Source organism: Aethalodelphis obliquidens, unplaced genomic scaffold, assembly GCF_003676395.1.
Source record: "Aethalodelphis obliquidens isolate GAN/ISIS:26980383/991018 unplaced genomic scaffold, ASM367639v1 scaffold38, whole genome shotgun sequence".
NCBI lineage: Eukaryota > Metazoa > Chordata > Mammalia > Artiodactyla > Delphinidae > Aethalodelphis > Aethalodelphis obliquidens.
This window is the reverse complement of record NW_020837982.1, coordinates 11,433,481-11,460,744: the sequence shown is the minus strand read 5'-3', so window position 1 is coordinate 11,460,744 and position 27,264 is coordinate 11,433,481. Positions and strand designations below refer to the sequence as shown.

At 49.2% G+C, this 27,264-nt stretch overlaps 1 protein-coding gene across 6 annotated transcripts in view; it reads left to right on the top strand.

Annotated features, from left to right (window-relative positions):
* The window catches only part of MYH10 (myosin heavy chain 10), a 135,060-nt gene that overhangs the window by 86,925 nt on the left and 20,871 nt on the right, over positions 1-27,264 (top strand). For all 6 annotated transcript variants that reach the window (XM_027131025.1, XM_027131020.1, XM_027131023.1 and 3 more), the window contains 11 exons: positions 13,294-13,487; positions 13,580-13,701; positions 16,031-16,100; positions 16,189-16,349; positions 17,367-17,475; positions 17,580-17,711; positions 18,578-18,784; positions 22,623-22,760; positions 23,620-23,743; positions 25,023-25,194; positions 26,259-26,471. In XM_027131025.1, coding sequence (XP_026986826.1) covers positions 13,294-13,487; positions 13,580-13,701; positions 16,031-16,100; positions 16,189-16,349; positions 17,367-17,475; positions 17,580-17,711; positions 18,578-18,784; positions 22,623-22,760; positions 23,620-23,743; positions 25,023-25,194; positions 26,259-26,471 — 1,642 coding nt within the window. The remainder of the gene's footprint in view (positions 1-13,293; positions 13,488-13,579; positions 13,702-16,030; positions 16,101-16,188; positions 16,350-17,366; positions 17,476-17,579; positions 17,712-18,577; positions 18,785-22,622; positions 22,761-23,619; positions 23,744-25,022; positions 25,195-26,258; positions 26,472-27,264) is intronic.

Below are 27,264 nucleotides of genomic sequence, written 5' to 3'. Positions count from 1 at the left end.
TAGTAGCAGAGCCATAAAGAACTACACATTTGCCTCAGGCCACCCTGGTCCCAGTGCAGTTGTAATCCAAGGGTGTTGGGATACAAAACCTGAGAAGCCTTGTGCATCTTCCCTGTGTCGTGTCCAGGTCAGCCGAGCTGCATCCTCCCCCAGTGCCCTACCCTCCACACACACGCGAAGTGACTGGTGACTAAACTCAGACCATCTGCATATAGATCAGTTGTTTTTATTTCCGTCAGTCCCCGTAGTTCTTCGGTTTACATGAACCTCAGGTGAAGGCTTTGGTGATCTTATCATAGACTAGAGATTTTGCTGGTACCAGAAGAACAAAGCAGCTGTGTGTCTGTACGTGTAGTGGGACCAGCATCTTCTGGCATTTAGCGCTCTCTACGCTTTCGTCCTGGTTGTCCCCACCGCTTCACTTGGCCTCAGGTCGTGCAGTACCTTAGTTTAGCTCTGGATCTGCCCCTGCCTAGGCTTTGACCCTGAGGCCAGGCCTGTCAGTTACCTGGCTCGCTTCTTTCTCTATAAGCATCTCAAGACCTTGCCATCTAGCTGTCTCCTCAGGTAGAGAGAAAGAAACCCAGAAGGCAGATCAGAGGGCTTAGGGCAATCAGGACAAAAGGAAAGAGACGGAAAGAGAAGAGCCACCACAGAGAAAGTGAGCAGGGGGATGATGACCCTACCAAAGACAGCCTAGTCGAGGTCACGTACATCGGCTCCAACAAGTGCGAGGGAGCCTGCAGGGGTGGGCACACCGCACACGTACACGCACGTGTCCTGGGGAGAGATCGTGTGCGTGAGACTGTGTACAGGGAGGGGCTGGGGGAAGGGTTAGGTTTCCAGCAAGTAAAACAGAAGCTTTTAATCACTGTCCCGTGGATGGAGGTCTTCACCTGGCTGCTGCGTGCTCGCTGTCACCTGTGGTGACCTGGTCAGCCTAGGGGGGCCCGTGAGGACTGAGGCGAGAGCAGGACCCTAAGGAGGTGTCTGCGGTGCCCACACGGCTGAGGGACTCTTGGCCCTGTTCTGGGAAGTGTGAGAGTGGGTCTGAGAAATGGATCTAGCGTGGAAAAAGGGACCCTGAGCTCTGGTGGCCACCGGGTCCACAGGGCTGGGAAGAGCAGCACAGGTCAGTGGGAAAGGTGCACAGGAAACGTCACAAAAAGAGGAGGAAGGAGTAACGCTGCCCGTCAGAAATGCTGTGTTCAATCTGATGGCTGAGTGTCGCAGACCCCTGAGATGAATGCCACGGGGACAGCTGAGCGGGGACTGCCTTGTTCCTGGGGTGCTAAGGTCAGATGTCATGACGGATGAGGCAGTTTTCCTTGTCCTTGAAAAATAATACTTTGTTGAAGAAACAAAGAAAGCCAGCGTTTCCTGAGCACGTGCTAAGGGCCGGGCAGTCTCCCAGCACCCCCTGACGAACATTCACATCCTGTTGGGGCCTTAACCATGGAGGGTGCGTAGGTTTCTGCGAACCCACTCATCTAGGGGTGGATGGCATTTCTAGGAGTGATGTTGGTGTGGAAGAAGCGGGGGTGAAGCCGGTAGAAGGAACGATCACAGGGCAGAAGTAGAAAATCCCAGCTCGGGGTGAGTGTCCCGTTGGGGCGTTAGGGCAGGGCTGGGGCCAGGAGGCAGAGTGAGCAGGAAATGAGGCCGGAGCACGGAGTAACGCGGTGGCCAGTCTCAGGTGAACTTGACTTCATTGACTAGATGGCATCAGTCGTTGTACGGGCCAGGGCAGGGACACAGTGTGAACTTGAAGAAGCAAAGCGGGCCGTGGTTTGTTGGATGGACCGGGTTGAAAGACCCCGGAAGCGGGGAGTTCAGCGCGAGGTGACCGTGGAAGGAAAGCCAAGGAGAAGAGGAACAGAGGAAACTAGCATTTTACCGCTAAAGTCTCAAAAACAGATTTTCTCTCTTCATTTTGCATGAGAAGAGAAGCAGGTGTTTGGGGAATCACGACAGCAGGTCCCGGGCTTACACACTGGTTCTGACATTGCGAGCCACTTTTGACTCTTGTCTTTTCACTTCTTAACCAAAAACAATATTGTGGGGAACACCTTTGGAGCCCCTGACCTGTTCCTGTGAGCCTGCACGTCCAGCCACGCTGGACAAGCTCACCGCCCACGCTTGTCAGCAGTGAGGTGGATTCGGGAACCACAACCGGCGTGTTCCCTGCCGCCCAGGGCCTTCTTCCGGATGGAAACTCAGGACACGCACACAGGCGGGAACGGGACCGAGGCGCCTCTGCCTCGGCTTCCTCCTTCCAGGCTCCTTTAACTCCCCGCCTCACCGTCCAGGTACGGCAGGGCCTCTGGCAGCAGCGGATCAGAAGCGCCAGGAGTGTGAGATCCGGCAGGTGAGGGTGGAGATGGGGGCTGCAGCTGCAGTGATGATATGATGCACATTCCGTGTCACAGGTGCGGGTGACGTGTCTCACAGGTAGGACCCCATCTGCAGAGCCCTTACCTGCCCTTCTGTGCTTTTCATGGACTAGCTACAGACAGGTTACTCACTTGATGGCAGAAGCTCTGAGAAGAAAGGCGTGTGGCCTGCGGGGCCCTGCCGTCCTGGCTCAAGCCCTGTCCACCTGTCCTTGGCCCACAGCTCAGGCCCTGCCGGGGCCCTCACCTTTCTCCACGTGGCCAGCTTGGGAGCACGTGTGGCCACTTTTGTCCAAATGGGCTGAGCGGAAATCCTCTCCCCATTGTGACCTGGCCGTGCCGGCATCCACTCCGGGCTCATCCTGTGTGTTTGCTCTCCTGGTATCGCTTCTCTTAGTGGGACGCCCTGCCATCCGTCAGCTCAGGTGGATGGTTACTCAGTTTAATCTGAGTGACAGGCTTTCAGAGGTGGCCCACCATCGGAGGGAGGGGCAGGCGGAGCCTAATGCCAGGCTCCTCCGATTTCGAGGACCGCGTGTTGCACGCGTGAGGTCAGCGGCAGGCTCAGGACTTTGAAGAGGGTCGTAGGGTGGAGAACTCGCCATGCTCGCTCTGGACGTAGAGATGTCTTGGGAGAAGGGGAGCTTCTTCTCTAGGAAAAGAAAGTAGCCCTGGAAAAGCATGTGATCACTTTTCTCCTGTTACAGCCACATCAGTGCAGAGGCAGAACATGACAGGTTGACTGAATGTATGAGTTATATGACGCGTGAATATAGTTTGCCTGTGAAGGTGCAATGCCTTGAGTATAAAGCATTTCATGTTAAAGTAAACTTTGTGTGAGAGTTTCCTCCAGGCCAAACCAGGAGAAATAAGATTTATTGGTGGCAGCCCTGCCCTAGAGATTCATAGTGCCCTACTTTTTTGCTGAAAGATGTTTTGCGATCTCTCTACCAGCTGCACACGGATTTCTTGCCACTTCTGGGGGCTAACGTACAAGGAAGAAAAGACCTAAAAATTACATTTTCATGTAAATGTATGTCCTATGATATGTTCATGAGTAACGGTATGATCAATAGGTATCATCTTAGTTATGGTTTGAAGTTGCTTTAACATTTTGTACAATAGAACTTGCTACAATAGAATTTTGTTTTCCTTAGTGGTAGTTACCTATTTGTAGTTTGTATTTGAAGTAAATTATATTTCCAAAATCTGGATGGGAAATAAAATTACACAGCAGTGTGAATTTTTGACAGTAAATGCCACTAATATTTACCTTTTCCAGAGTAGTCTAACTTGCTGCAGTCTTGTCCTAATTTGCTAATTGGAGGATAATTTTATGAAAGACAACGCAAATAGTACCTTATTACTCTTAAATTTCATCCTGCGTTTACATGGGGGTAACCATTTGACATTAATATGATATAATGCTCACACCTGGAGTTGGGAATGATTCCGCTGTATACATTTATTTTATACAGAACTTTGTCCAGATGTGCAAATTCTCTAAACAGTAATGTTTGCATGGGGTCTGCCCTGGACTAGCTGCTTTTGTAGCCCGATTGCAAAGTTGACTTGTGATGTCGAATGTCTTTCACACTAACTGAAGTGTTTGTGTATTTGCCCTTCTGTCCTCCTGTTTTTGCTGTTTCTCTGCTTTAGAGATTCAGAATATTCAGAGAGCTTCTTTCTATGACAGTGTTTCTGGTCTTCATGAGCCACCAGGTGAATGGATAAAGCCTGTAGGTCTTCCAAACACAAGGGGTTTCAGCCCAGAGGAAGAACTTGCGGGGTGGGGGGCCTGGCAGGGTGGCCTGGGAGGACGGGGGCTTGGTTTCTGGGTTTTTGTTTTTGTTTTGCTCATAGACCTGCATGAACCTTCATTTCATGCTCAGTTTTATTTATCCTTCAAGGCAACTGTTTGAGCGCATAAACAATTCAGTCGCTACTGCCTACACATTGCTTCTTTTATGCGTAGCCCGTAAGCACCGCAGAGCAAAAGGTCTGTCACTACCTTTTCCAGTAGTGCCGTTTGATACACAGTCCTCTAAGGGAATTGTTAGGAATCGATGTGCCCAGTAATAATATCTCCTTTGTCTTTGAGTTACCGTTAGATTTTCAACTCTAAGGAACTCCAAGGAGGAGTAGGGTTTTTTTTTCTTTTTTCAAGTCATTAACATTTTGTGAACAAATAATTACATAATTATCTCACGTATGTTGGTCTCATCATTATGCCTTTTATTTGGAATTTATGTGCATATCTGGCTACTTGCCCTTTTGAACTGAAAGCCATGAAACTATCTACAAGGCTTGATATGTGCACGTTGATACGAAGAGTGGAGTGTTAGAACCTGTACCTTGAACCTGAAATTGACTTTCACACATTTGGGCCTTATGGTTTGAATCCTTAGCCCTGTTTAAAATACAGCCTAACCTGTAAATCGACTGTACTTTAAAAATAGATAGATAGACAGATGGAAGGAAGGAAAGAATACAGCCCAGCCATGGCGAAGAGGCCCTCCAAAAGCCTAATATAAATGAAGATCACCTAACCTTCCAATTGTTTAGTGAAATTGTCAAGCAGTAAAAACTCCAAGGTAAAGTCAAATTCATCTTATAAAATTTCCTTCATGATTTTTGGAACATAATGCTGAGACCCAAACCCATCTCAAAAGTGTTTTAAAAATATGTTAAAGAAACATACCCGTTTTAATCCAAGATTCCTGGGGTCAGTTCTGGCTCACGTACTGTTAAAGAAGCTGCAAGCAGGGGGGCGGAGGGAGGGGGAGACGATGCCGAAGGCTGCTCCGTGAGCTGGGATGACTACTCCACAGGAGAAATATTCAAGGTCAGCCATCTTTGGCCTTGGGGGTACTGAGAGAGTTGAGGAAGTGGGGAGAGGAAGAGCTAGGTGGTGGTTTGAAGCTTATGGTCTGCCTGGGACTTACGCTTTGTTGAAAGGTCGGCGCTCGATCTTTTGGACTTTCTCCCAAAGTAGAGCTCCCTCTTTAAATTCATTCCTCCAACTCTTGGATTTCTAACCGTTTAAGAGACTTCCAGCCCGTGGGCCCCCATCACTCCCCCGCTCCTGGCGCCAGACGGCGCACCGTGAAGTCTGGGGGTGGGTGTCCCACACCCAGCAGCTAGGGGCAGCAGCCTCGCCCAGCCCCTCCCACCATGGCCTTCCCCCTCCTGCAGCACAGATGCTCTTTCCTGTGGGGCCGTGATCTTCGGGGTCTGTGGACCAGGTGCTTTTCTGTACCTGCAGGATCAGGCACAGGGCCACCCTAGACAAAGCCATTCCCTGAGGGAGCCGGCTCCCTCCTCCCGTCCGCTTGCCTGGGCACTGGAAACGTGCCTGGTCCGTCTCTCTCATGAGGTGGCCTCTGGTTGAGTCAGCCGGCTGACCCGAGTGTCGGGGTCTCAGTCTCTCGCCACCCCGGAGGGCCTTCCATCCACCATGGCCCCAGCTGGTCTTCGAAGTTGTGGGTAGTATTGATATTTCTCCAGCAGAAATGTTCTCCTCGACATGTGCTCATGGATTCAAACCCCAGGGAGGGGTAACGGGTTTTAAATGAAAACATGGGCTTTGGTATTTTCAGTAATTTCTCGGAAGACGGTGGATGAAGGGGTTCCTCAGGATCAAATCGTGATGGCCTTTGACACACTGAGGTGGGCGGTGCCTCTCAATGAGATGACAGAGAGCTACCGCGGGCCCTGTGCTTCTGAGTAGAGCCGTAAGGTTAGGAAAACAGCATTAGAAGAATGTGCGGGCTTTTGAGGAGAAAGATGAGAGATGGGGGTAAAGAGAGGTTTCCAGAACCATCAAAGAGCAAGTGCGGGAGAGAAAGGAACAGAATTCCTAGAGGCAGAATAAGGAGGTCATGCAAGTTTCTGCTGTAAACCAAAGGACTGTTTTCTTCCAAATATATGTTGAAACTCTAGACTCCTGGGATAAACTAGTAATGGAGGATGCAACGAATTAGCAAAGCGGGTTCCTAACCTCAAAGTGGTAGGCGGGGTTTTTAGACTAAAAGGGCCTGTGACGATAGGGGTGGTAGTTTGTGGCTTTGGTCCTGATGCGAACTGTGTCGGAGGGACGGTTGTGTGTAATCTGCCCTGATGCTAGCGGACACCTGCCGTGTCCTTCACAGGGTAGTAAGTACCCTTAGGTTCTCTGACCCCCCACGAGCGCTGGACGGCAGCTGATGGGTCTGGAAGGGTGACCACCAGAGACATTGTGAGAAGTACAGGAAGCAAGTTTTCGTTGTCGATAGAGAACTCCCGCCTCCCTTTTCAATCTCTCGTAGAAGCAGCGCTTGAAACGTGGTGACAGCAATTCACTTGGGGCTGGGAATCAGCAGGGAGATCTCGGTCCCGGTCTGCGGGAGGGCTGCCCCACTGGGGTCTCCCTTCATCTCCTAGTGGCCCCGGAATTCTTCCCTTCCTTCTTGGTATAACAGAAATGATGACGTTCTGACTTCGAAGACTTTGAACCAGTCTTTTTTTTTCCTTCAGTGAGTCGTTAGTATCTAGTAGCACGACTGATAAAAACGGTCATCATTGGATCTCCATATAGATTGTATCCACTGGTCCTAACCCCCATTTTTAGTGCCTTTTAGACTCTCTGGTTTAGGTCTGATCCGGTTTCTGTACGCAGTTTCATTGTCTTCGTGTTCAGTGGATGAAGGTTTTATACATCGTTGCATATTCTACTCTTTCCTATTTCTTTATCTTGAGTTCTAACCGGAGTTGGGAGCTCGAGGAGAAGCAGCTTCCGGGGACGGCACCTCCAGTTCCCGAGGTCCAGTGGGGACAGTGACACTTAGTTCTCAGGGTCACCGCGAGTATCAGACGAGGCAGCGAGAGCCTGACCCGGCCCGGGAGGTGCCTGAGTACACGCTGCCTGCCTGGCCTTGCACTTGCCGTGGCCGCCTCTGCAGCTACCGTAATTGCTGTCGCACCCTCGTTGCTGCTGCTGTTCTAATTATAAAAAACAGAGAAGATCAATAAATGCTTATTTCCTTGGCCATCGTCTCACGCAGGTCCTCTTTTCTTCCATGCCCCGAGGTCCCGCTGACAGGCAGTCATGCTGTGCTACCCGCGGTGGGCATGAATCGTATTCATGGGACCTGCCCGCAGGAGAAAGCAGGAGTAGCCGTGCCGGAGGCGCTGGCGGGAAGCGTGGGGCTCCCTGTGTGCCCCAACTTTGGCTTCTGCAGGGGCAGAAAGTACAGATGGGGAGGGTGGGTAAGGGAGACAAATTTCAGGTCACCTTAACACTGGCGCTTGGGGGAGGCCAGATTGCTCTCTTCCTGACTCACACGCTCCCCGTCAACTGCTGAACTTCCTGGAAGTTTTCTCAAACTTCCCAAACACCCTAGAACATTTAACAGATCGGTTCTACAACCCAGTTATGTAACCACTGTAAATTCGTTATTACTGTGTAATAGCCGTACCCTGGAGATAGACTATTCAATGTTAAGATTGTCTCTGGGAACTCATAGAAGTTCAATATTTGTTTCGGAATCATTTTCAACTGTTCGTAACATTTTAGTGTACCTTAAGACTAGAACAGTCTTTTAGTCTATGTAAATGAGCGCTGAGAATCCACCATGTGCCTGGCACCGTGCTGGGGACTAGAGGCTTCTCTAGGATGGGAGTGTGTGTTGTAGTTCCTAATCATTGTGTCTGGGTATTGAAGTTAACATTAAGACAGTTTTCTCCCCCCCTTTTTGGTCTCCAGCTCTATCGTCTAGAGAGAGTTTCTGAAGAACTGGCTTAAATACTTCAAATGAAATAATACCACTAGTATTTTGGCCCATGGACAGATTTAAAGAACACAGAAATCTCATGTATTCCTCTTGTCTCCTGAGACCGTCCGCTAGAAGAAGGGCCAGTTAAGCATTCAGGCTGCAGACGACACCATTCCTTACGTAAAACTAAACTATGAATATGCCCTTAGAGATCGCAGGTCTGTGGAGCTCATCTCATTTCTGACTGTCCGCGTAGGGTTTATTGATTAATAAGTTGTTAGTATAAAATACTTGGAACTCTTTTCAGGCCACTGGGCAACCAAGTAATGAATTGCAGTGCCCACCAGCAGCCTAACCAGCCTTTCCTGGATGGAGGAGGAGGACAAACAAAGCCATTCTTGGGCTTCCCTGGTGGCGCAGTGGTTGGGAGTCCGCCTACCTTTGCAGGGGACGCGGGTTCGTGCCCCGGTCCGGGAAGATCCCACATGCCATGGAGCAGCTGGGCCCGTGAGCCATGGCCGCTGAGCCTGCGCGTCCGGAGCCTGTGCTCCGCAACGGGAGAGGCCACAACAGTGAGAGGCCCGCGTACCGCAAAAAAAAAACAAACCAAAACCCAGAGGTTTTTCTAGGCCTTGATTTTTTTTTTTTTTTTTTTGGTACGCGGGCCTCTCACTGTTTTTTTGCGGTACGCGGGCCTCTCACTGTTGTGGCCTCTCCCGTTGCGGAGCACAGGCTCTGGATGCGCAGGCCCAGCGGCCATGGCTCAAGGGCTGCTCCGCGGCATGTGGGATCTCCCCGGACCGGGGCACGAACCCGCGTCCCCTGCATCGGCAGGCGGACTCTCAACCACTGCGCCACCAGGGAAGCCCTAGGTCTTGATTTTTGAGTGAAATCGTATATGATTAGTGTGGCCCAAATCATTTAATGAAGTTCCCAAAGTGTTTCCCTTTTACCCAATAATTTTACTCATTGGTAGAAACTAACCCTGAGTTTAAGTATTTGAATTTAAAAAAAAACAAAAACTGAAAGTTTGAAGCATTACTTTTTTTAAAATCTGAATATTTAGCTTTGGATTACCCTTATTAAAGTTAAATTTGAAAATCAGGCTCATTAGGATTATATTTTTTGTTTATTACTTAAAAAACAACAAAAAAAGTGGTCCTTGCCCGGGGCTGCATCGCGGGTCCCTGCCACCCTGCCCTGTGGAAGAGGAGCTGCCCCTTCAGGGAAAGAGCTGCAGACCGGTGTGCCTAAACCCCCGCAGCCAGCCTGGGGCTCCTTCTCTTTTGTGATGGGCGTGACTTGTTCTTGTGGGTAATTTTGTGTTCATTCAGTGGATATTTGTTTAAAAAAAAAAATTACTATGTGCCAGGGACCACGCTCAGGCCAACGTCAGGATGTGGGGAAGGCGGAAGAAGCCATTTGAGCTGGTGATCAGAGGGGCCCAGGGGCACCAGGGATCTGCTCTCAGGACCCCGTGTGTGTTCCATGCTGGAGAGAGACGTCCCCAGAAGCTTAGTCCAGCAGGAATATACAGGGAACAGAGTGGAAGTGTCATCCCAGGGTCTGACGTCTGCGATTTGAAGCTTTGAGGAGGGAGTGGCCTGTTTAGCCTGGAGGCAGGTGGACAGGAAGAGGTGGTAGGGAAAGGGATGGAGATTTAAAAGCCATTATGAGTTTGCAAGGAGGCGGGGTTCCTGACAGAAAAGGGTGAAGACTTGAGAGCTTTGTGTCTTTGAGAAAATGCAGCTGGTTTGTAGAGTTGGCGTCTAGGGAAGGTGACAGGAGGTCCCTTCACCGAGCACTTCACGCTTTCTAGGCACCTCGGTTCTGTAAGGTAGGTCACCTTGGCTCCATTTCACAGAGGAACAAACTGAGGCTGGGAGAAGATGGGTAACTAGACCCAAGTTCACGCAGCTTGTAGGTGGCAGGTGTTTCTGACTCTCTGGGTAGAGTTCTTCATCCCTGTGCTCTGCTGCTGGGCTGTTATTTGGACCGTTTCCTACAAGCTGTAGGAGAAATGGAAGGATTTTAAGTCTAGGAGCAAGGAACTTGCTTAGTTTTAGACACAGCTGTTAATCGTGACGAAGGTGTAACTGGAAAGCACATTGTGGCTGCAGGGGTGGAGGATGAAATGGGAGAGTGAGGCTAGAGGGAGGAACCCGGTAGGGCGTTGTCGCACAGACCAGGGCAGTGGAGAGGAGGGATGGACTGAAGACTCCGGAAGCTTGTCCTGACTGGTTCCAGTAAATCAGCAGCTGGATGTGGGAGGGGCATGGAGGCCGACTCCCGGTTTCTGGCTTGAGTAACCCGTGGCCACGTCTGCACTAGATATACAGGAGGAGGAATGGGGAGAATGTGCTTCAGTTTAGGACGTTGACCTTGAGCCCCCCTACGTCCAGCCCCTTCTCGTCCTCCTTATCCACTCCTCCATCTGCCCCAGCTCCTTGGGGCTCGCCCCACGCCCCCATCTCTGGTCATTTGCCCGTTAGGGGGCTCATCCAGTCCCGTAACTTTAAATCCTACCTGCAAGTCAGCAACCCCCAAATCTACCTTTTCTCCTTCAGACCTCTATTCTTAGCAGCAGACTGTCCGCTGTCCACTTGACATCTCCGCCTCAGCGTGTCACGGGCGCCCCAAACTTGAATAGAGTTTGGATCCATCTTTCTACCCACAGAACCCCCTTCTCTCCCCATCTTCCCAGTGGTGTCACCAGCCACTTGCCTGCCCAAGCCCAAATCCCAGGAGTTCCTGCCCTCGCCCTCTGCCATATTCTTCATACCAAGTTCATCCTAAGAGCAAGACGGTCCTGCCACCAAAACACATCTGGAATCTTCCTTCTCCACCATCTCCTCTGTGATCTTCCAAGTTCAGCCTACCATCATCTCTCTCAGAGCCTGGACTACAGCATGGGCCACGCCTTGCTCCCTGACCCCTCCCCCAGTCCATTCTCTATTGCGTGCGTGTCCTCACCTCCTCACTCCTGAGGCCCCACTGGCACCAGCTGCTTGCACTTCTTCCTGCCTCTGGTCCTTCACGCCTGCTCTTGCCACTGCCTGCAGTGATCTCCGCACTGGCTCGTCCTTACCCTTAAGGCATTAAACGTAATTTCTCCAGAGAGGTCTCTAACCGCCCATCCTTCTCGTAGCATCCTGTTCTTTTCTTTCAGTGCATTTCTCACTGTTTGTAATTATGAAAGCATTTAACGTTTACTTCATTTATTTGCTAACATACATGTATCAAGCATGTTATATGCCAGGCGTTGCACTAGGTTAGAGGGGGGTGATACTGAGAAAAGCAGACGTGAGAGGCACTGTGTGGAAGGCGGAGGCAGCTGTGTGACTTCCGGGTGGACAGGAGAATATAGGTGTTCAGTGACTGGTGCTGGGAGGTCAGGTATTATGTGGTTGCCCAGGATGAGATTGGGGCTTGAGGAATTCTGGTCAAATGCTCTCTGCCCGCACTTGTGTCCTGTCTTATTCTAGAAAGGATTTTAGGTGAGCTGAGTCTGGGCCCTTAGTGAGCATCGTGATGTACAGAAAACGCAAAAGAGAAGTCATCAAGGAGAGTGTGGTAGTGAGAGAGGTGGGTCGAGGGCCAGGAGAAGGTGGGGTCCCTAGTCCACAAGAGAAGCCAGGCGTGGCGAGTTTCTAGAATGCTGCTGTGATGGTCAACAGGTAAATGGACCAGGGTCAAGTTGAATAAGGCCCGGGCCTGTCATGGCCTGAGTGGAATGGGGTGTGGGGGGAGGGTGGCCTGGAAGCCAGTCGGCTGCACAGTGAGGAACTGGCGGGAAGTGTGGGAACCGCCTAGAAAGAGGCCCGGCTCTGAGGAGACGGAAGCGGGTGGCTCACGGAAGTTCATTGTCAAGGCGCGTGCAGGGGCAGGCTTGGTGAGGAGAGACGGGCTGAAGGCCCAGGGGAGAGTGTTGGTCTCCGAGGGGCACCGGCAGGGCTAGCTTTGACCTCAACCCTCGAGTCTGGTGGCTTCACTCAGGGGAAAGTGTAGGCAGTGTGCAGGTGTCATCCACCCTTCTCGCAGCTTCCGCGGAAGGCCTGCGTGACTTGGACAAGTTCCCTTACCTCCTGGGCCATGGTCGCCTCTTCCATAAAAACCTCCCTGGAAAGCAAGGATTGGAATCAAGACTGAGGTGTTGCTGAGAGAGCACTTCACGTGGTGCCTGGTCCCCACGTGCTTTCTGCCCTGGGCGCAGACGGGAGAAACGGAGGGGACTGCTGGGGTCGAAGAGAGCGTGGATGGGGTAGTTCAATTGATATTTTGGTTTTTTAAAGAAGTATTTCAGTTGTGTGTTTCGTTCACTCATCAGATTTTTTTTGACGTGAGCGTATTAGGCACCGAATGTTTGGCTGGCGGCCGGTGCACTTGCCGGGCTTCTGCGTGTGATCCCATCACGGGAAGCGTTAGGTGTGTGGACAGTGGAAACTGTCCGCTGCTTTAATAAGAGCGTAGCGTCTGAAAGGTTTAACCATCGTTGAACTGAGCTCGGGCACTGATTACTTTTCAGAAGACTCCTTCCGCTGGAGCGTTCTTGCCCTTTCATGAGTGTCATCCATGCTTTGAGGAGAGAGTTGAAGTTTACTCCTTCCTAAAAACCTGAGCTGAGGTGATCCAATCTTCCTGCATTTGCTGGCCTTTCTCTTTCGAAATCTAATGACCCGTAAGAGATGACTCTGGTCCCTAACTACTGAGCATGTTCACTAAGTGGACTTGCTTTGTATAAACGTATATCTTAACGTACATTTTTAGAAGCCATTTCCTGTTTTGAGACTTGTCACCGTGTCGGTTTGTGTATCAGTGCCAGCCAGTAATCTTGCATCTACCAAATAACTGTATATGTGACAGGCCAATGGTATCAGGCAGTGAGTTCCTGAAACTAGTGCAGCGGGAGGCACCTGCTGGTGTGCGGTACGAAGTTGTCAAAGCGCTACAGTATCCTGCCCTAGAAGTGTGTGGCTTTTAGGTCCACGGCTTGTGCAGTGTCTAAATATGCTGACTGCCCTACCTCTATGGCATCTCTTATCATTTGTCCCACAAGCTTGTGCTGCTGCACTCTCACTCTGTCTTTTCTTTCCCTGCCCAAGAGTTAGAGTTGCCTCATTTTCGCTTGTCTTTTTTATTTCCACCAGTGGACCGGATCGTGGGTCTGGACCAAGTGACGGGGATGACGGAGACAGCTTTTGGCTCTGCCTATAAAACCAAGAAGGGCATGTTCCGTACAGTCGGGCAGCTCTACAAAGAATCTCTCACCAAGCTGATGGCGACGCTCCGCAACACCAACCCTAACTTCGTGCGCTGCATCATTCCAAACCACGAGAAGCGGGTACGTGCTTAGCCGAATGGAGGCGGGTGTGGAAGGCGGATCGAGGTCCGGTCCCAGAGATGGAGCTCTAACACTGTCATCTGCTCGATTAGGCTGGGAAACTGGACCCGCACCTAGTGCTGGATCAGCTTCGCTGCAACGGTGTCCTGGAAGGGATCCGAATCTGTCGCCAGGGATTCCCCAACCGGATTGTCTTCCAGGAATTCAGACAGAGGTATTGCTCACCTTTACCTGGGTTCTGCGTGTATCAAAGCGTATGTGAATGTGAATCAAACAGTGAGATGATGCGAAAAGACTCTTCCTTGTTCCCTGGAGGGTTTCCGTTCTCTTTTCATACAGGAGGGCGGTCATCATTATTCCCTTTATTGTTGGTCGGGAATATTGAGTGCCTACTTTACAAAGAGGCAGGGTGCTCATAACTTCTCTGGGCGCAGCAAAGACGGGGGCTTTGGGGCCCTGAGGCAGCTGTGAGGAAACACAGAGCTGAGAACTTACAGTTCACTCATTCAGACAGTTCTACCTGGGATTTAAGCATAACTTTGTTTTAAACTGATGTTTTAAAATATAGGGGGCTTCCCTGGTGGTGCAGTGGTTGAGAGTCCGCCTGCCGATGCAGGGGACACGGGTTCGTGCCCCGGTCCGGGAAGATCCCACATGCCGCGGAGCGGCTGGGCCCGTGAGCCATGGCCGCTGAGCCTGCGCGTCCGGAGCCTGTGCTCCGCAACGGGAGAGGCCACAACAGTGAGAGGCCCGTGTACTGCAAGAAATAAAATAAAATAAAAATAAAATATAGGAATAACGTATGTTCCTTTTAGGAAAAATTTTAAATACGTTAAAAGTAAATAAAAATTATTCAGGTGTGACTCCTAAAAGCACTTTGGGACATTTCTTTTCATCTTTTTTTCAATGAATATATCTGTGTACGTGTGTATGTATATATTTTTCCCACTGTGTGTGCCCGTGTGTGTGTTCTTACAATCCTTTTACTAAAGTAGGGTCGGAAATAGGTGGAGATTAGAAAAGAATTAGGAAAAAAACAAGAGGGAGAAGATCAGTGTGCAGTAGAAATGGATAAAAACATATGATGGGCAACAGTTTTTTTTAAAGTGTATTATGTAATTTTCTTTAACAGTTAGTCTAGTTTGCCTTTTTCCTCTTTGCTCCTGGAAATCAAGTTTCCAAATATGAAGCATTTGTTTTTCCATAAAATAAACGGTGCTGCAGGTCGAAGAGTAGCCCTTTCCCCCAGAGGGAATCCAGTTGAAAAACTGTTCCAATCCCTACAGGTTTTCAGGGAAACCCTTATTATGGCCCCACCATATGATTAAACGAGCTGGTAGATTTTCACTTTTTTTTTTTGCGGTACGCGGGCCTCTCACTGCCGTGGCCTCTCCCATTGCAGAGCACAGGCTCCGGACGCGCAGGCTCAGCGGCCATGGCTCACAGGCCCAGCCGCTCCGCGGCATGTGGGATCCTCCCGGAACGGGGCATGAACCCGTGTCCCCTGCATCGGCAGGCGGACTCCCAACCACTGCACCACCAGGGAAGCCCTTCACTTTTTATTTGATAGAAGAAAATGGAACATAACTAGCATCCAAAACACAAAGTTGGTTGAAGTAGCCAGGATTCATCTTTTAATACAGCCACTGTCTTTGTGCTAAATTTATTTTCTTGGGTATAACACACATATAGTAAATGCACAGCCCTCAAGTGTGCAGGTCGGTGAACATATGTGCGCCCAGCCCAGTGCTGTTTTGAGTCACCCTGAGACTTCCTCCTGTGCTTTTTTTTTTTTTTTAATTTTAATTTATTTATTTTTGGCTGTGTTGGGTCTTCATTGCTGTGCGCAGGCTTCCTCTAGTTGCAGTGAGCGGGGACTACTCTTTGTTGCGGTGCGTGGGCTTCTTATCCCGGTGGCTTCTCTTGTTGCAGAGCACAGGCTCTAGGCGCGCAGGCTTCAGTAGTTGCAGCACACAGGCTTGGTAGTTGTGGCTCACAGGCTTAGTTGCTCCGCAGCATGTGGGATCTTCCCAGACCAGGGCTCAAACCCGTGTACCCTGCGTTGGCAGGTGGATTCTCAACCACTGCGCCACCAGGGAAGTCCCCTTCCTTCTGTTCTAAACAGAGGCCCTCCAAGCATTGCTCTTACAGCCTTCTCTGTTATCTAATAAATGCCTACAAGTTGACAGTGACTCAGCACGCAAAGAGCCAGATTCTGCTTGCATCTTGAGGATGTGGACATTTTGTGGGAAATAAAAAACAGAAAGTTTCTAAAATCACCATGCTTTTGATTCCTCTCCACCACAACTTCTTAAACATGGTCTCTGACTTGGGAGAAATGAGTGCATTTTCATTTTGCTGCTGCTTTTAAGAGATAGAAACTAGATCTGCAGAAAACCTCAGATTATCAGCTGGTCATTTCTTTACTCTTCATTCGACATGATTGCCCATCATATCCTTGCCTCTTAGGGGAAGCAGAACTCATAGTAGGTAAACATTTCCACAGATTTTTACAAAAGGCTTTTCGGCTGCTTTTCTTACAGATACGAGATCCTAACTCCAAATGCTATTCCTAAGGGCTTTATGGATGGCAAACAGGCTTGTGAGCGCATGGTAAGCTCTTCTGGATTTTTCTGGTTCGTGGGCTGTTGACACAATCTTTCCTGTAGCAAAAATAACAAACAGACTCTCTCTCTCTCAGATCCGGGCTTTAGAATTGGACCCAAACTTGTACAGGATCGGACAGAGCAAGATATTTTTCAGAGCTGGAGTTCTGGCACACTTAGAGGAAGAAAGAGATTTAAAAATTACCGATATCATTATCTTCTTTCAGGCTGTTTGCAGAGGTTACTTAGCCAGAAAGTAAGTGGGAAATCATGTATTAAATGCTTAGAGTGTGTGCTTGTGCTAATAAGCATGTGTTCTGTGCTAGAAATACGAGAGCGCGGGAGACTTGAGGTCCCTGTCCTGTGGGACCGAGAGCCAGGTAAGCAGATACACGTTCTAAACAAGGATACAAACAAGGGGCCAAGACAGACAATAAAGGGGTCCTGCTTCAGCGTGGGTCCTCGGGGAGGGCTTCTCTGAGCCCGTCTGTAGATGAGAGGTGTCAGCAGGAGCATCTGCAGGTCCAGTCCAGGAGGGAAGGAGGAGAAAGGGCACCTTAGAAAGAAAGAGGGATGTTTCTCCTGTGACATATCCAAAAAGGAAGGAGTATCTAATAGAGGATGGATGAGGAGCGCAGCAAAGGGAGGGGGAGAGCAGGGCCTTGTTCACACCCGCGTGCGCGCGCGCACGTACGTACGTGTGTGTCTGGGGGTAGGTGGCAGGGGCCGTTTCCGGCAGCGTCTGTGAACAGAGTGCCAGGTCCCGTGACAAGAGCTGAGGTGGGCGGAGCAGGCCCGCCATCCAGCAGGGACGTGGTCATGTCCCCGATCCCCAGCCCAGCCCGTAAAGAACATTCCCTCTAGGAAGTCTCCTGTGACAGCAGCTGTCAAAGCCAGTTCTCTCTTATTTGCTGTAGCCTGAATGTGTCCCCCAGATTCGTGCGCCAGAATCTGATCCCCAGTGGGATGGGGTTTGGAGGTGGGGCCTTTGGGGTGATTAGTGCATGAAGGTGGAGCCCTCACGCATGGGCTTAGTGTCCTCACGAGTGAGACCCCACAGAGCTTCCTTGCCCTTCCCCCATGTGAGGCGACAGCAAGAAGAAGCTGTCAGTGAGGAAGTGGGTCCTCGGCAGACGCGGACTCTGCCGGGGCCATGATCCTGGACTCCCCAGCCTCCAGAACTGTGAGGAATAACTGATTGTTGTTTACAAGCAAAACAAAACAAAAACAAAACCACGGTTTTCTTTAACTGGTTTTCCTGCCTCTTCTTCAGGGCCTTCGCCAAGAAGCAGCAGCAGCTGAGCGCCCTGAAGGTGCTGCAGCGCAACTGCGCCGCGTACCTGAAGCTGCGGCACTGGCAGTGGTGGCGCGTCTTCACCAAGGTGGGCGCCCGGCTCCCCCTGGGGTGGCGCGCACGGGACCAAGAGAAGCCCGGGGGCGGGGAGGCGCAGGGTGCGACGGTCAGCGTTCAATGTCGTGAACGTAGGTGAAGCCGCTCCTACAAGTCACTCGCCAAGAGGAGGAACTCCAGGCCAAAGACGAAGAGCTGCTGAAGGTGAAGGAGAAGCAGACGAAGGTGGAAGGGGAGCTGGAGGAGATGGAGAGGAAGCACCAACAGGTACGCTCACCGGTTCCCGCGCAGCCCTGAAAGAAGACGCGCGATCCCGCGGATAGGGACCCACCCAGTGAATTCCAAATAAACAGCATCTTACTTGATGTGTATTTATAGACGTTTGAGCATAGAGGTAGCAGATGTATTAGGCCAAGCATTGGGGTATATATAAACTGAAATCAGCTTGAGCTCTTGCATTTTTGCCTTTGTCACCCTTTGGACACCCAGATGATCAAGTTTGCTATCAGGTGTGCGTTTAACACCGGTGACACTTCTCCTGGTATTAGCACCTTCCTGTGACTGCTCACAAGGGACCTAGAAAAAAGTAAAAGGATGAGACAGTACAAGGCACCCCGCTGCCTGTTCTCCAGCCACGGTGGTCCTGAGTCCACATCCCGTTCTCAGGGAGCCGTGCTTCACGGACAAAGCAGAGACTCAGGAAATGTTTGTAGTTGACAGTGATAGGACTGATGTGTTCAGGGCCAAAAAGTTTTAACAGTAGAGGCCAGAATATCATTTGATACCAGATGGCTTCAGTCACCATGAACTTCATAGCATTCGTATAATATTTCTCCTCCTATTCTTTGGTCCCTCTGTGAATTACCTTAATAGTAAGAAAGGGAATTCTTTCAAATAGCATGAATTTAATATGTATTATTCAGGATAACCTTTTTCGTTGTTTCTGTTGTCTCAAGTTTTCACCCAGCTTATTTTGCTAGAGCCGAAGATATATTTGAAAATTTTGCGAGTGACGTTATATATTTTTAACTCCGGGTTTCTTGGGCGACCTGCACTGGCCACTGGAGTCCCAGTGACTGTCTCTTGTGCACAACCGGCCAGTCATAGCACCGGACGCTTTACTGTGATTGCAGCTGCTAGAAGAGAAGAATATCCTGGCAGAGCAACTACAAGCAGAGACTGAGCTCTTTGCTGAAGCAGAAGAGATGAGGGCAAGACTTGCCGCTAAGAAGCAGGAATTAGAAGAGATTCTCCATGACTTGGAGTCTAGGGTTGAAGAAGAAGAAGAAAGAAACCAAATCCTCCAAAATGAGAAGAAGAAAATGCAAGCACACATCCAGGTATCTGTGATAAGCTTCATTTAGGATTATAGTTGGGGTTTTCCAGATGGATCTGTTGAGTGAAGAGAGGCTCTGGGTTTGGATTCTTGTGTCCATTGAGGAGCAACAGAAGCCTAAGTAATAAGTCGTTTCTCCCCACCCCCCCCCCACCCCTTTAAAAGATCACTCGAAGCACACACATAATAGATTCCTCCAAACGCAGATTTGTTATTTTGAACAGGAATCGTTTTTATGTTCTGCTGTGGCATCTTAGAGGATGCGTCCCAGGGTCTGCGGGGACGGAGTTTGCTCGTTGTGTTCTCAATAATTCCACTGCTCACTCCATCCATTAGAGACACCTACGAGGTGGTGTGGTTCATAATAAATGCTCAGCGCTGACGCAGGAGGTGGCCAGGAATCGGAATAAAACACTTAGCCCTTCCTGCTGGTAGCTACTTTCTTATTGAGATCCAGCTGTCCTCACACGAAGCGCGGTTCTCTCTGATTGAACACCCAGGTGAGTGATGCAGACGACAGTGATTGTGCCTGTGCCCTGAGACTCGTTCTCCGTGAGTCCCACCCCAGCCTATCCAGTGTGGCCTTGAGTGTCAGGGTGTCTGTATCTGCCCCCACTGCCTCATGGGTCCAGCACCAAACTTCCTTCCTTCCAGATCTCTCCCTGGATTCTATCCCCACCACTTGGCTGATCTTTGCAAAGCACAGACATTTCAGACATTTCTCAGAACCGCAAAAGATACCATATTATTTCCTTGGCAAATACCCCATACAGTAAATTGTCCAGGCCCTCTCCATTCTTCAACACAAACAGCTTTCCAGTATCCCATAATAGGTTGGCAAAATATCACGGAAGCTATAAAAAGTACACATTAATCCAGCAATTCTAGTTCTAGGACTTAAAGCATAAATCAGTGGAAGCCTACTAATTATCTAACAATAGGGGATTCTTAAACTACGGTAATAATATACAGTTATAAATTTAAAAGATGTCTATTTTTATGGGTATTTATAATACATTAGTAAGGGGAGTTGCAAAAGAGTACACACAGTAAGGTCTAACTAAAAGTATATAACTTACAAACTGTATGATTTTTATAAGGGGACGTACAGAAGATCTAGAATAATAGTCACCAATAATAGTGAGTTCTGGTGGTATTATCAACAGTTTTGATTTTCTCTTTTTTTTTTTTAAACATTTTATTTTTATACTGGAGTATAGTTGATTAACGATGGTGTGATAGTTTCAGGTGTACAGCAAAGTAATTCAGTTATACATGTATCCTTTTCAAATTCGTTTTCCATTTTGACTTTCTCTTTGTTTCAGAGCATGTGGTCATTTCAGTGATAATATTTTACTCACACAGGGTAAGGACACCCAGAGTCATCTCCAGTCTCCCCAACCTACTGTTTTACGCTCCACGTTTTAGCAACTTCACCTGAAATGCTTGCATTACTCTCTTTAGCAAACAAGCATTTCCTTGTAAGAACAGGGTTTTTTGTTGTTGTTTGCCTGTTTTGTTTTTCAATACTTTCCATCTTCATAACCTTTACTCTAGACTCTTTCACTGGGTCTTTGCACTGTTTTCTTAATATCTCCATTGTAAATGCAAACACATTATAAAATATTTATGGTAACGTTATTATTAAATATTTTCCCCCTCTTATGGAATATCTGAGATTCTATATTAACTGCATGGCTCTTGGGAAAACCCAACCTTGTTGGTCTCTTGTCCTTTCCGGTCCCCCCCCCGCCAAATGAGGCTTTCAGGGATTTCTGATCTGTCTCCTTTTCAACCAAAAACTACTAGAGCTGTTTTCGGTTTTTGTTTTGTTTTCAATATTAATTCCCTGATTCCATATTAATTCCCTGATTCCCAGAGAATATAAAATCGCACTTAGAAGTCTCCTCCCACCCATCCTCCCATTAATCCCTATTATTTTTTTGCATATATTTCTGAACAGATATATGTGGATTCATTTATTAATTGAATTACACTGGACCCACTGTTCACTGCTTTTGTCACCTTAGGAGTGTACAGTGCAGGGATGCAGTGGACAAAATCCAGACTCTGGGAAACTGTAGGACAAATGACCTGTGGGGTCCTTTTTGTTTTTGTTTTTGTTTTTGTTTTTGCGGTACGTGGGCCTCTCACTGTTGTGGCCTCTCCCGTTGCGGAGCACAGGCTCCGGACGCGCAGGCTCAGCGGCCATGGCTCACGGGCCCAGCCGCTCCGCGGCATGTGTGATCCTCCCAGGCCGGGGCACGAACCCGCGTCCCCTGCATTGGCAGGCGGACTCTCAACCACTGCACCACCAGGGAAGCCCTTTTGGTTTTTTTTTTTTTAACAAATAAATGGTGAGAAAAAGGGAGGAGAAAGAAATTTGAGAGAACCTAGAGATTAAAGCAGTCTTAAGGGTCTTATCAATCACAGCGTGTGAACCTTATTTGGATTCCAGTTCAAACAAGTGTATTTTTAAATGGTCTTCATCTTTTAGAGATAGAGCCTGAAGGTTTACAGGTGAAATATAATGTCTGGGATTTGCTTCAAAATAACGCAGTGGAGGAGGGAGAAGCTGGGGGTTTAGAAGTGACCGCTGACCATGAGCTGATGCCTGTTAAGCTTGGGCTGATGCATTTGTGTCAGGATCACCATGCTACTCTGTACTTATATGTGTGTTTGAAGTTTTTCACAAAAAAGGTTAATCTTGTGCAGAGGTTTCATTACAGAATCAGCCGTGATAAATTATTTAGCCAAAATTACCCTTGAAAGTTCTTTTTTAACCTCTGTGTTTATGGGCTTTTATTATTAATTTTTTTTAATAAATTTATTTATTTATTTTTGGCTACGTTGGGCCTTTGTTGCTGTGCACGGACTTTCTCTAGTTGTGGCGAGCGGGGGCTACTCTTCGTTGCAGTGCACGGGCTTCTCTTTGCGGTGGCTTCTCTTGTTGCGGAGCACAGGCTCTAGGCTCACAGGCTCAGTAGCTGCGGTGCACGGACTTGGTTGCTCCGTGGCATGTGGGATCTTCCTGGACCAGGGCTTGAACCCATGTCCCCTGCATTGGCAGGTGGATTCTTAACCACTGTGCCATGAGGGAAGTCCCTTGAAAATTTCTTAAACTGGCCATATATTGATTTGTATGTACAACTCTGTTCTGTAATGCATATGTTTATTAGCTACAATAATGTAGGGTATGAAATAAAGAGAAGCTTGTTATAGGAAAACCATGTGTAAACTCTGGAATCCCACCCAGTTTGGCGATGCACTCGTGCTGTGAACGGCACGGCACGCCTGACCTGAGACGGTCCATTCTCACCAACCTGTACTGTTTCCATGGTTGTTTCTGAGTTGTCTTTCTCTTGTGTGTTTGATGTAGCTGGACTATATTATTCAGCTTCCCTGTGTTACTACTATTCTAAAGTATGGATTTTAATAACTACACATTATCCCATTTTACAAATGTACCCGCTTTTAATCACCAAGGCTTTTTTGAAGTATGTTCATAGTTCCTCAGTACGATAAATAACACTTTGCTACAGGTCTTTTCAATATAAATCACATCTGTGCCTTTTCCTGAAACCGCTGGTTTAAAAGAAATGCTCTTTTTCAGAGCTGCTCCATTCTTCCATGTTGGCTTCGAGAAGGACTGACCCACTTTGTACTTAACCTATAGTGGACACAAGTGTCTGTTTCACATAATTACATTCTATATGTTTAAAAATAACCCTGCCATTTTGAAAATCAAACACTGGCCTTTCAGTTTGACCTTGCTTGTTAGCATGTGTAGAATTTCGTAGAGAAAGTGTGGAGACTGACCACATGTACTTCTTCTCCCCAAGGACCTGGAGGAGCAGCTGGACGAGGAGGAGGGGGCTCGCCAGAAACTGCAGCTGGAGAAGGTGACGGCAGAGGCCAAGATCAAGAAGATGGAAGAGGAGATTCTGCTTCTCGAGGACCAAAATTCCAAATTTATCAAAGTAAGAGACTATTTCCATTTAAGAGCTGATTTTATTTTTTTAATAAATGTATTTTATTTATTTAGTTTCGGCTGCATTGGGTCTTCGTTGCTGCGCGCGGGCTTTCTCTAGTTGCAGCGAGCAGGGGCTACTCTTCGTTGAGGTGCACAGCCTTCTCACCGCAGTGGCTTCCCTTGTTGCGGAGCACGGGCTCGAGGCCCGCGGGCTTCAGTAGTTGTGGCACGTGGGCTCAGCAGTTGTGGCTCGTGGGCTCTAGAGCACAGGCTCAGCAGTTGTGGTGCACGGCCTTAGTTGCTCCGCGGCATGTGGGATCCTCCTGGACCAGGGCTCGAACCCATGTCCCCTGCATTGGCAGGCAGATTCTTAACCACTGTGCCACCAGGGGAGTCCAAGAGCTGCTTTTAGAATATGGAAAATACTTGTGTCAATGCTCTCACTGAAAGTGGCTTCAAACAGGAAGTTCTCAAGATTTCAAGTTCATTTATTCAGTTTTCTAAGTCTCTACAGATTTATAGTCGGTATAGATTTCTAAAGACAGAAACTATTTAATTTTTTTAATCCACCAAACATCCTTTTAATCCCTGAGATGACTGAACGTGGACATTTTGTGCCCTTTGGACACTCACCGACGACTTGTTCCCATCTGGGCGGTAATACATTCAGCACTGGCTGCGGGACTGCGGGACTGCAGGCCAGGCGGGCGGGCGAAGCTCTGGAGGGTCACGAGCCTCCTTTTCCTGCCTTTTTGGAATATACGGTCTGCTGGGGGTGACAGTGCCAACGTTACTTGTTTTCTAAGTAATAACCAAACCCACTTGTCATTTTGAATGCCTTTTCTGAAGCCGTTTTTGCTATTCAGGAAAAGAAACTCATGGAAGATCGCATTGCTGAGTGTTCCTCTCAGCTGGCTGAAGAGGAAGAAAAGGCAAAAAACCTGGCCAAGATCAGGAATAAGCAGGAAGTGATGATCTCAGACTTAGAAGGTGAGTGTTGGAGGCTAGAGAAATTTAGGGCTAGGACATGTGAGCCTTTAGATTCTACTTAAATCAGAACATGCTGTGATAGGAAGTGTACATGGGGACCGCTCATCAGTTTGGGTTCAGCTATTAAAATAGCCCTCTTATATGGTGTCGTCATTTGCCTAGTCACCAGGTATTTAGTGTCATCAAACGGCACTAGATTATCTTTAAACTTTTAAAGTTAGGTCCTGTAGTAAAGTAGATTGCCCTTTGGTGGACACAGTTGGGACATAAATTAAGTTTGAGCTGTACAGGCCGTTAAATTTGTACATGTTTAATCTAAATGCTGCGTCGAGGTGCCTAGGTTTCCCTTCACAAAGGGACAGCTGCTGACACAAAACCTGACAGGGACAGGAGACTCTGTGCACGGTAGCAGTGTCTCACTCTGATGGCCCAAGTCATGTCAGCAAATGCTAGGATTTTTGCAAAATGGATCACTGCCTTCTGCAAAAGAAATAAGAAAAGAGGGTGGAAGTGGGAAAGAGCCCAGAAAACCTTCCCTTTGACCCGCAGCTGGAGACTGGCATCGACAGAGGAGGAAGAACCTGGCTCTTAACACCCTGCCGTCGTGTGGTCGTTTATAACGGGGAGAAAATGAGTGGTTTCTAAAACAATATTTAGGATTTTGTTGTCCTTGTTGTTGTCAGCCTGAAATTCTCTCCATAAACCATTCTTACCTGTAGGCGATTCTTCTGGGAAGGGTAGGTAGGCCTGTCCTTTTCTCACCTGACTGTTGGGCGGCTGAGGACAGCGTGTGAAGGGAAGCATCCCCGCCCTAATTCAGGAATCACTGCAGGACTCAGAGGGCGGGCGGGAGAGATGCCCACACTCTGCCCTCTCGCCCTCAGGGCTCAGGAACTGCAGTCTGGGTTCAAACCAGGGATTCCCGGTGAAAGGGGAGCCGGGGGGGCAGGAGTCACATGCCACCCCGCCTCTGCCCAGCCCTCTGTGATCCCGGGCACAGCACGGGGTCCAGGTCACTTTGGCTCTGAGAGCGGGGGCCCGCTCCCTGTGGAAGGATGTCCTTAGAATCCTCCCAGTTTCTTCCTGAAAATCCCACCCTCCTACTAATATATCTCGCCTTCGGTTTGATCTTGATGGGTTTCAGGTGATGGAGCGGTTGGCAGCGACGTGCTTTAGAATGCAACGGCTAATTTTCAACTTTAATCAGTTTACTTTTTGAATTTGTCCATATGGAGTGACATTCAGTGTGTTGAAGGGCTTCTTGTTTCTTGCCCTAAAGAGCGCTTAAAGAAGGAGGAGAAGACCCGCCAGGAACTGGAAAAGGCCAAAAGGAAACTGGACGGTGAGACCACAGACCTGCAGGACCAGATCGCCGAGCTCCAGGCGCAGATTGACGAGCTCAAGATCCAGGTGGCCAAGAAGGAGGAGGAGCTGCAGGGCGCCCTGGCCAGGTCTGCGCTAGGCATGTGGCTGGAGGGGGTCCCGACAGAGAGACCCCGGGACACTGACATATGCCTTCCTCGTCATTGGGTGTGACACGGGCCTGGGAGACCAGGGAGCATGTGTGTTGGGGCAGCCAGAAAATCTCATCAATCCTTCTTGGTATTTACACTTAAAAATCACGAGTCATATCATGAAATCCTTGAAAATTCACACCTGAACCAACAGTTTTAACCATATCAAATGCTCTGATTTCTGTACGTTACAGATTAATTTCAATATGATTTAGAAGTTTAGAGGAAATCGCTTTTCAGAAGTATTCCCCCCTCTTGTAGCACGATTGGCTACTCAGTCCTAAACCATTCAGTTACAGAATGTAAGTCATATATAGTAAATTCATTTATGCTAATATTTCATTTCATTTCTTTAACCAATAACTATTTGGTTACATGGTCATAGGACTCAGTTTAATTTATAATTTATCACAATCAAGAAAATCTTATAACAGAAATTCTTCTCTGCCTCTGTCACTGTTAGTCTTTCTTCGGCCACTTACAGAGGTGAGGGCTGAGACCCAGAACTAAAATTCTCCCATGTGTCAGCTTCCCCTCCCTCATCTCAAACTTCCCACCCATCCCCGGTCAGAACATCCACCCACATTAAATCACACGTGAGCAAAAAGATGCACCAGAGGATAGAGGAGGCGTAGAGTGGAGGGTGTGAAGGTGGCGGGTCTGCTTCCACTTTGTTCCAAGAACTTCTCTGAATTTGCACATTTGCCGTGGGCTGGAACCAATCTGACGGACAAGACGGCTACCTTGAGCAGTGTTTTAACTAGAAGAACATTTGCTTGAGAGGGAGTTTTTAAATATAATAATCATTAAAGTGAGATGGTCCTACCTTTTCACGGAGAACTTTATTAGCCCTTTGGACAGGACCCAGACTCCATCCTGATACCAGCTCTGGGCCTCCAAGCCGTGGGCCGTGGGCTGGGAGTGGTGTCTCAGGGTCTCCTTGTGGGAAGAGTCCCCGGGCGCCGGCTCTGAGCGCTTCCCGTGCCCGGGTGTCTCCTCAGGGGTGACGACGAGACACTGCACAAGAACAACGCGCTTAAAGTCGTGCGAGAGCTGCAAGCCCAGCTTGCTGAGCTGCAGGAAGACTTTGAATCCGAGAAGGCTTCGCGGAACAAGGCGGAAAAGCAGAAGAGGGACTTGAGTGAGGAGCTGGAAGCTCTGAAGACAGAGCTTGAGGACACGCTGGACACCACGGCAGCTCAGCAGGAACTGCGGTGAGTGGGGGCAGGGCAGAGATGCTCGTCCTCGGGGAGTGGGGTGTTTCCTGTATGCTGTCACTTCGAGCATCCTCTCTCCCTCCTGGAAACAGTGGCACGTGGAACAGTAACAAAATCTTGGTGGTTAGAAACCAACCGGCCTGTAGGTAGAAAGCACAGGGCGGGTGGATGCACCCCAGCCAGGTGCACAGAGGGAGGTGTGATCAGAAAAGCCCCAGGTTACGCACACCTGGCTGGAGGGAGAGTCACACCTGAACCAAGTAAGGGGGGCGCAGGGACCAGAGGGCTAGAGGGGACAGACACAGAAACAGGAGGAGATGGGGCTGTTTGGGCATCTGCTGGCTGCAGCAATTGGTCTGATGAACAGTGGTGAGGAAACAGACGAGGAGGAGGCCCGTGTCCACAAAGACAAAAGGACAGGTGAGTGCAGGTACCCACGTAACAGACGGGCCAGCCGCCGAGCGTAGGCAAGAGGAAAGTGACGAGCGCAGCCAGACACGACTCACGGGAAGTCCCGGGAGAGCGCGCGCAACTAGCGGTGAGCAGGTGGGCTGCCCGAGGCCCCTGCTGGCCTCCCGACCGGCTCCTCCCTCCTCAAGACCCAAGCTGCCGGGCGCGTGAGGCCAGCCCAGGAATCCCCAGGCTGCCTTGGCGGGTAGACCTGGCTGCTTGCACACGCACGCACCCCCACACCCCTGCCACCTGTCCCAGGCTGTGCGTGGTGGGAAGGGGAGCCTGCCCCCGAGAAGGGGGCTAAGGGAAAGCCTGCAGCAAGGCGAGGGCAGTAGGG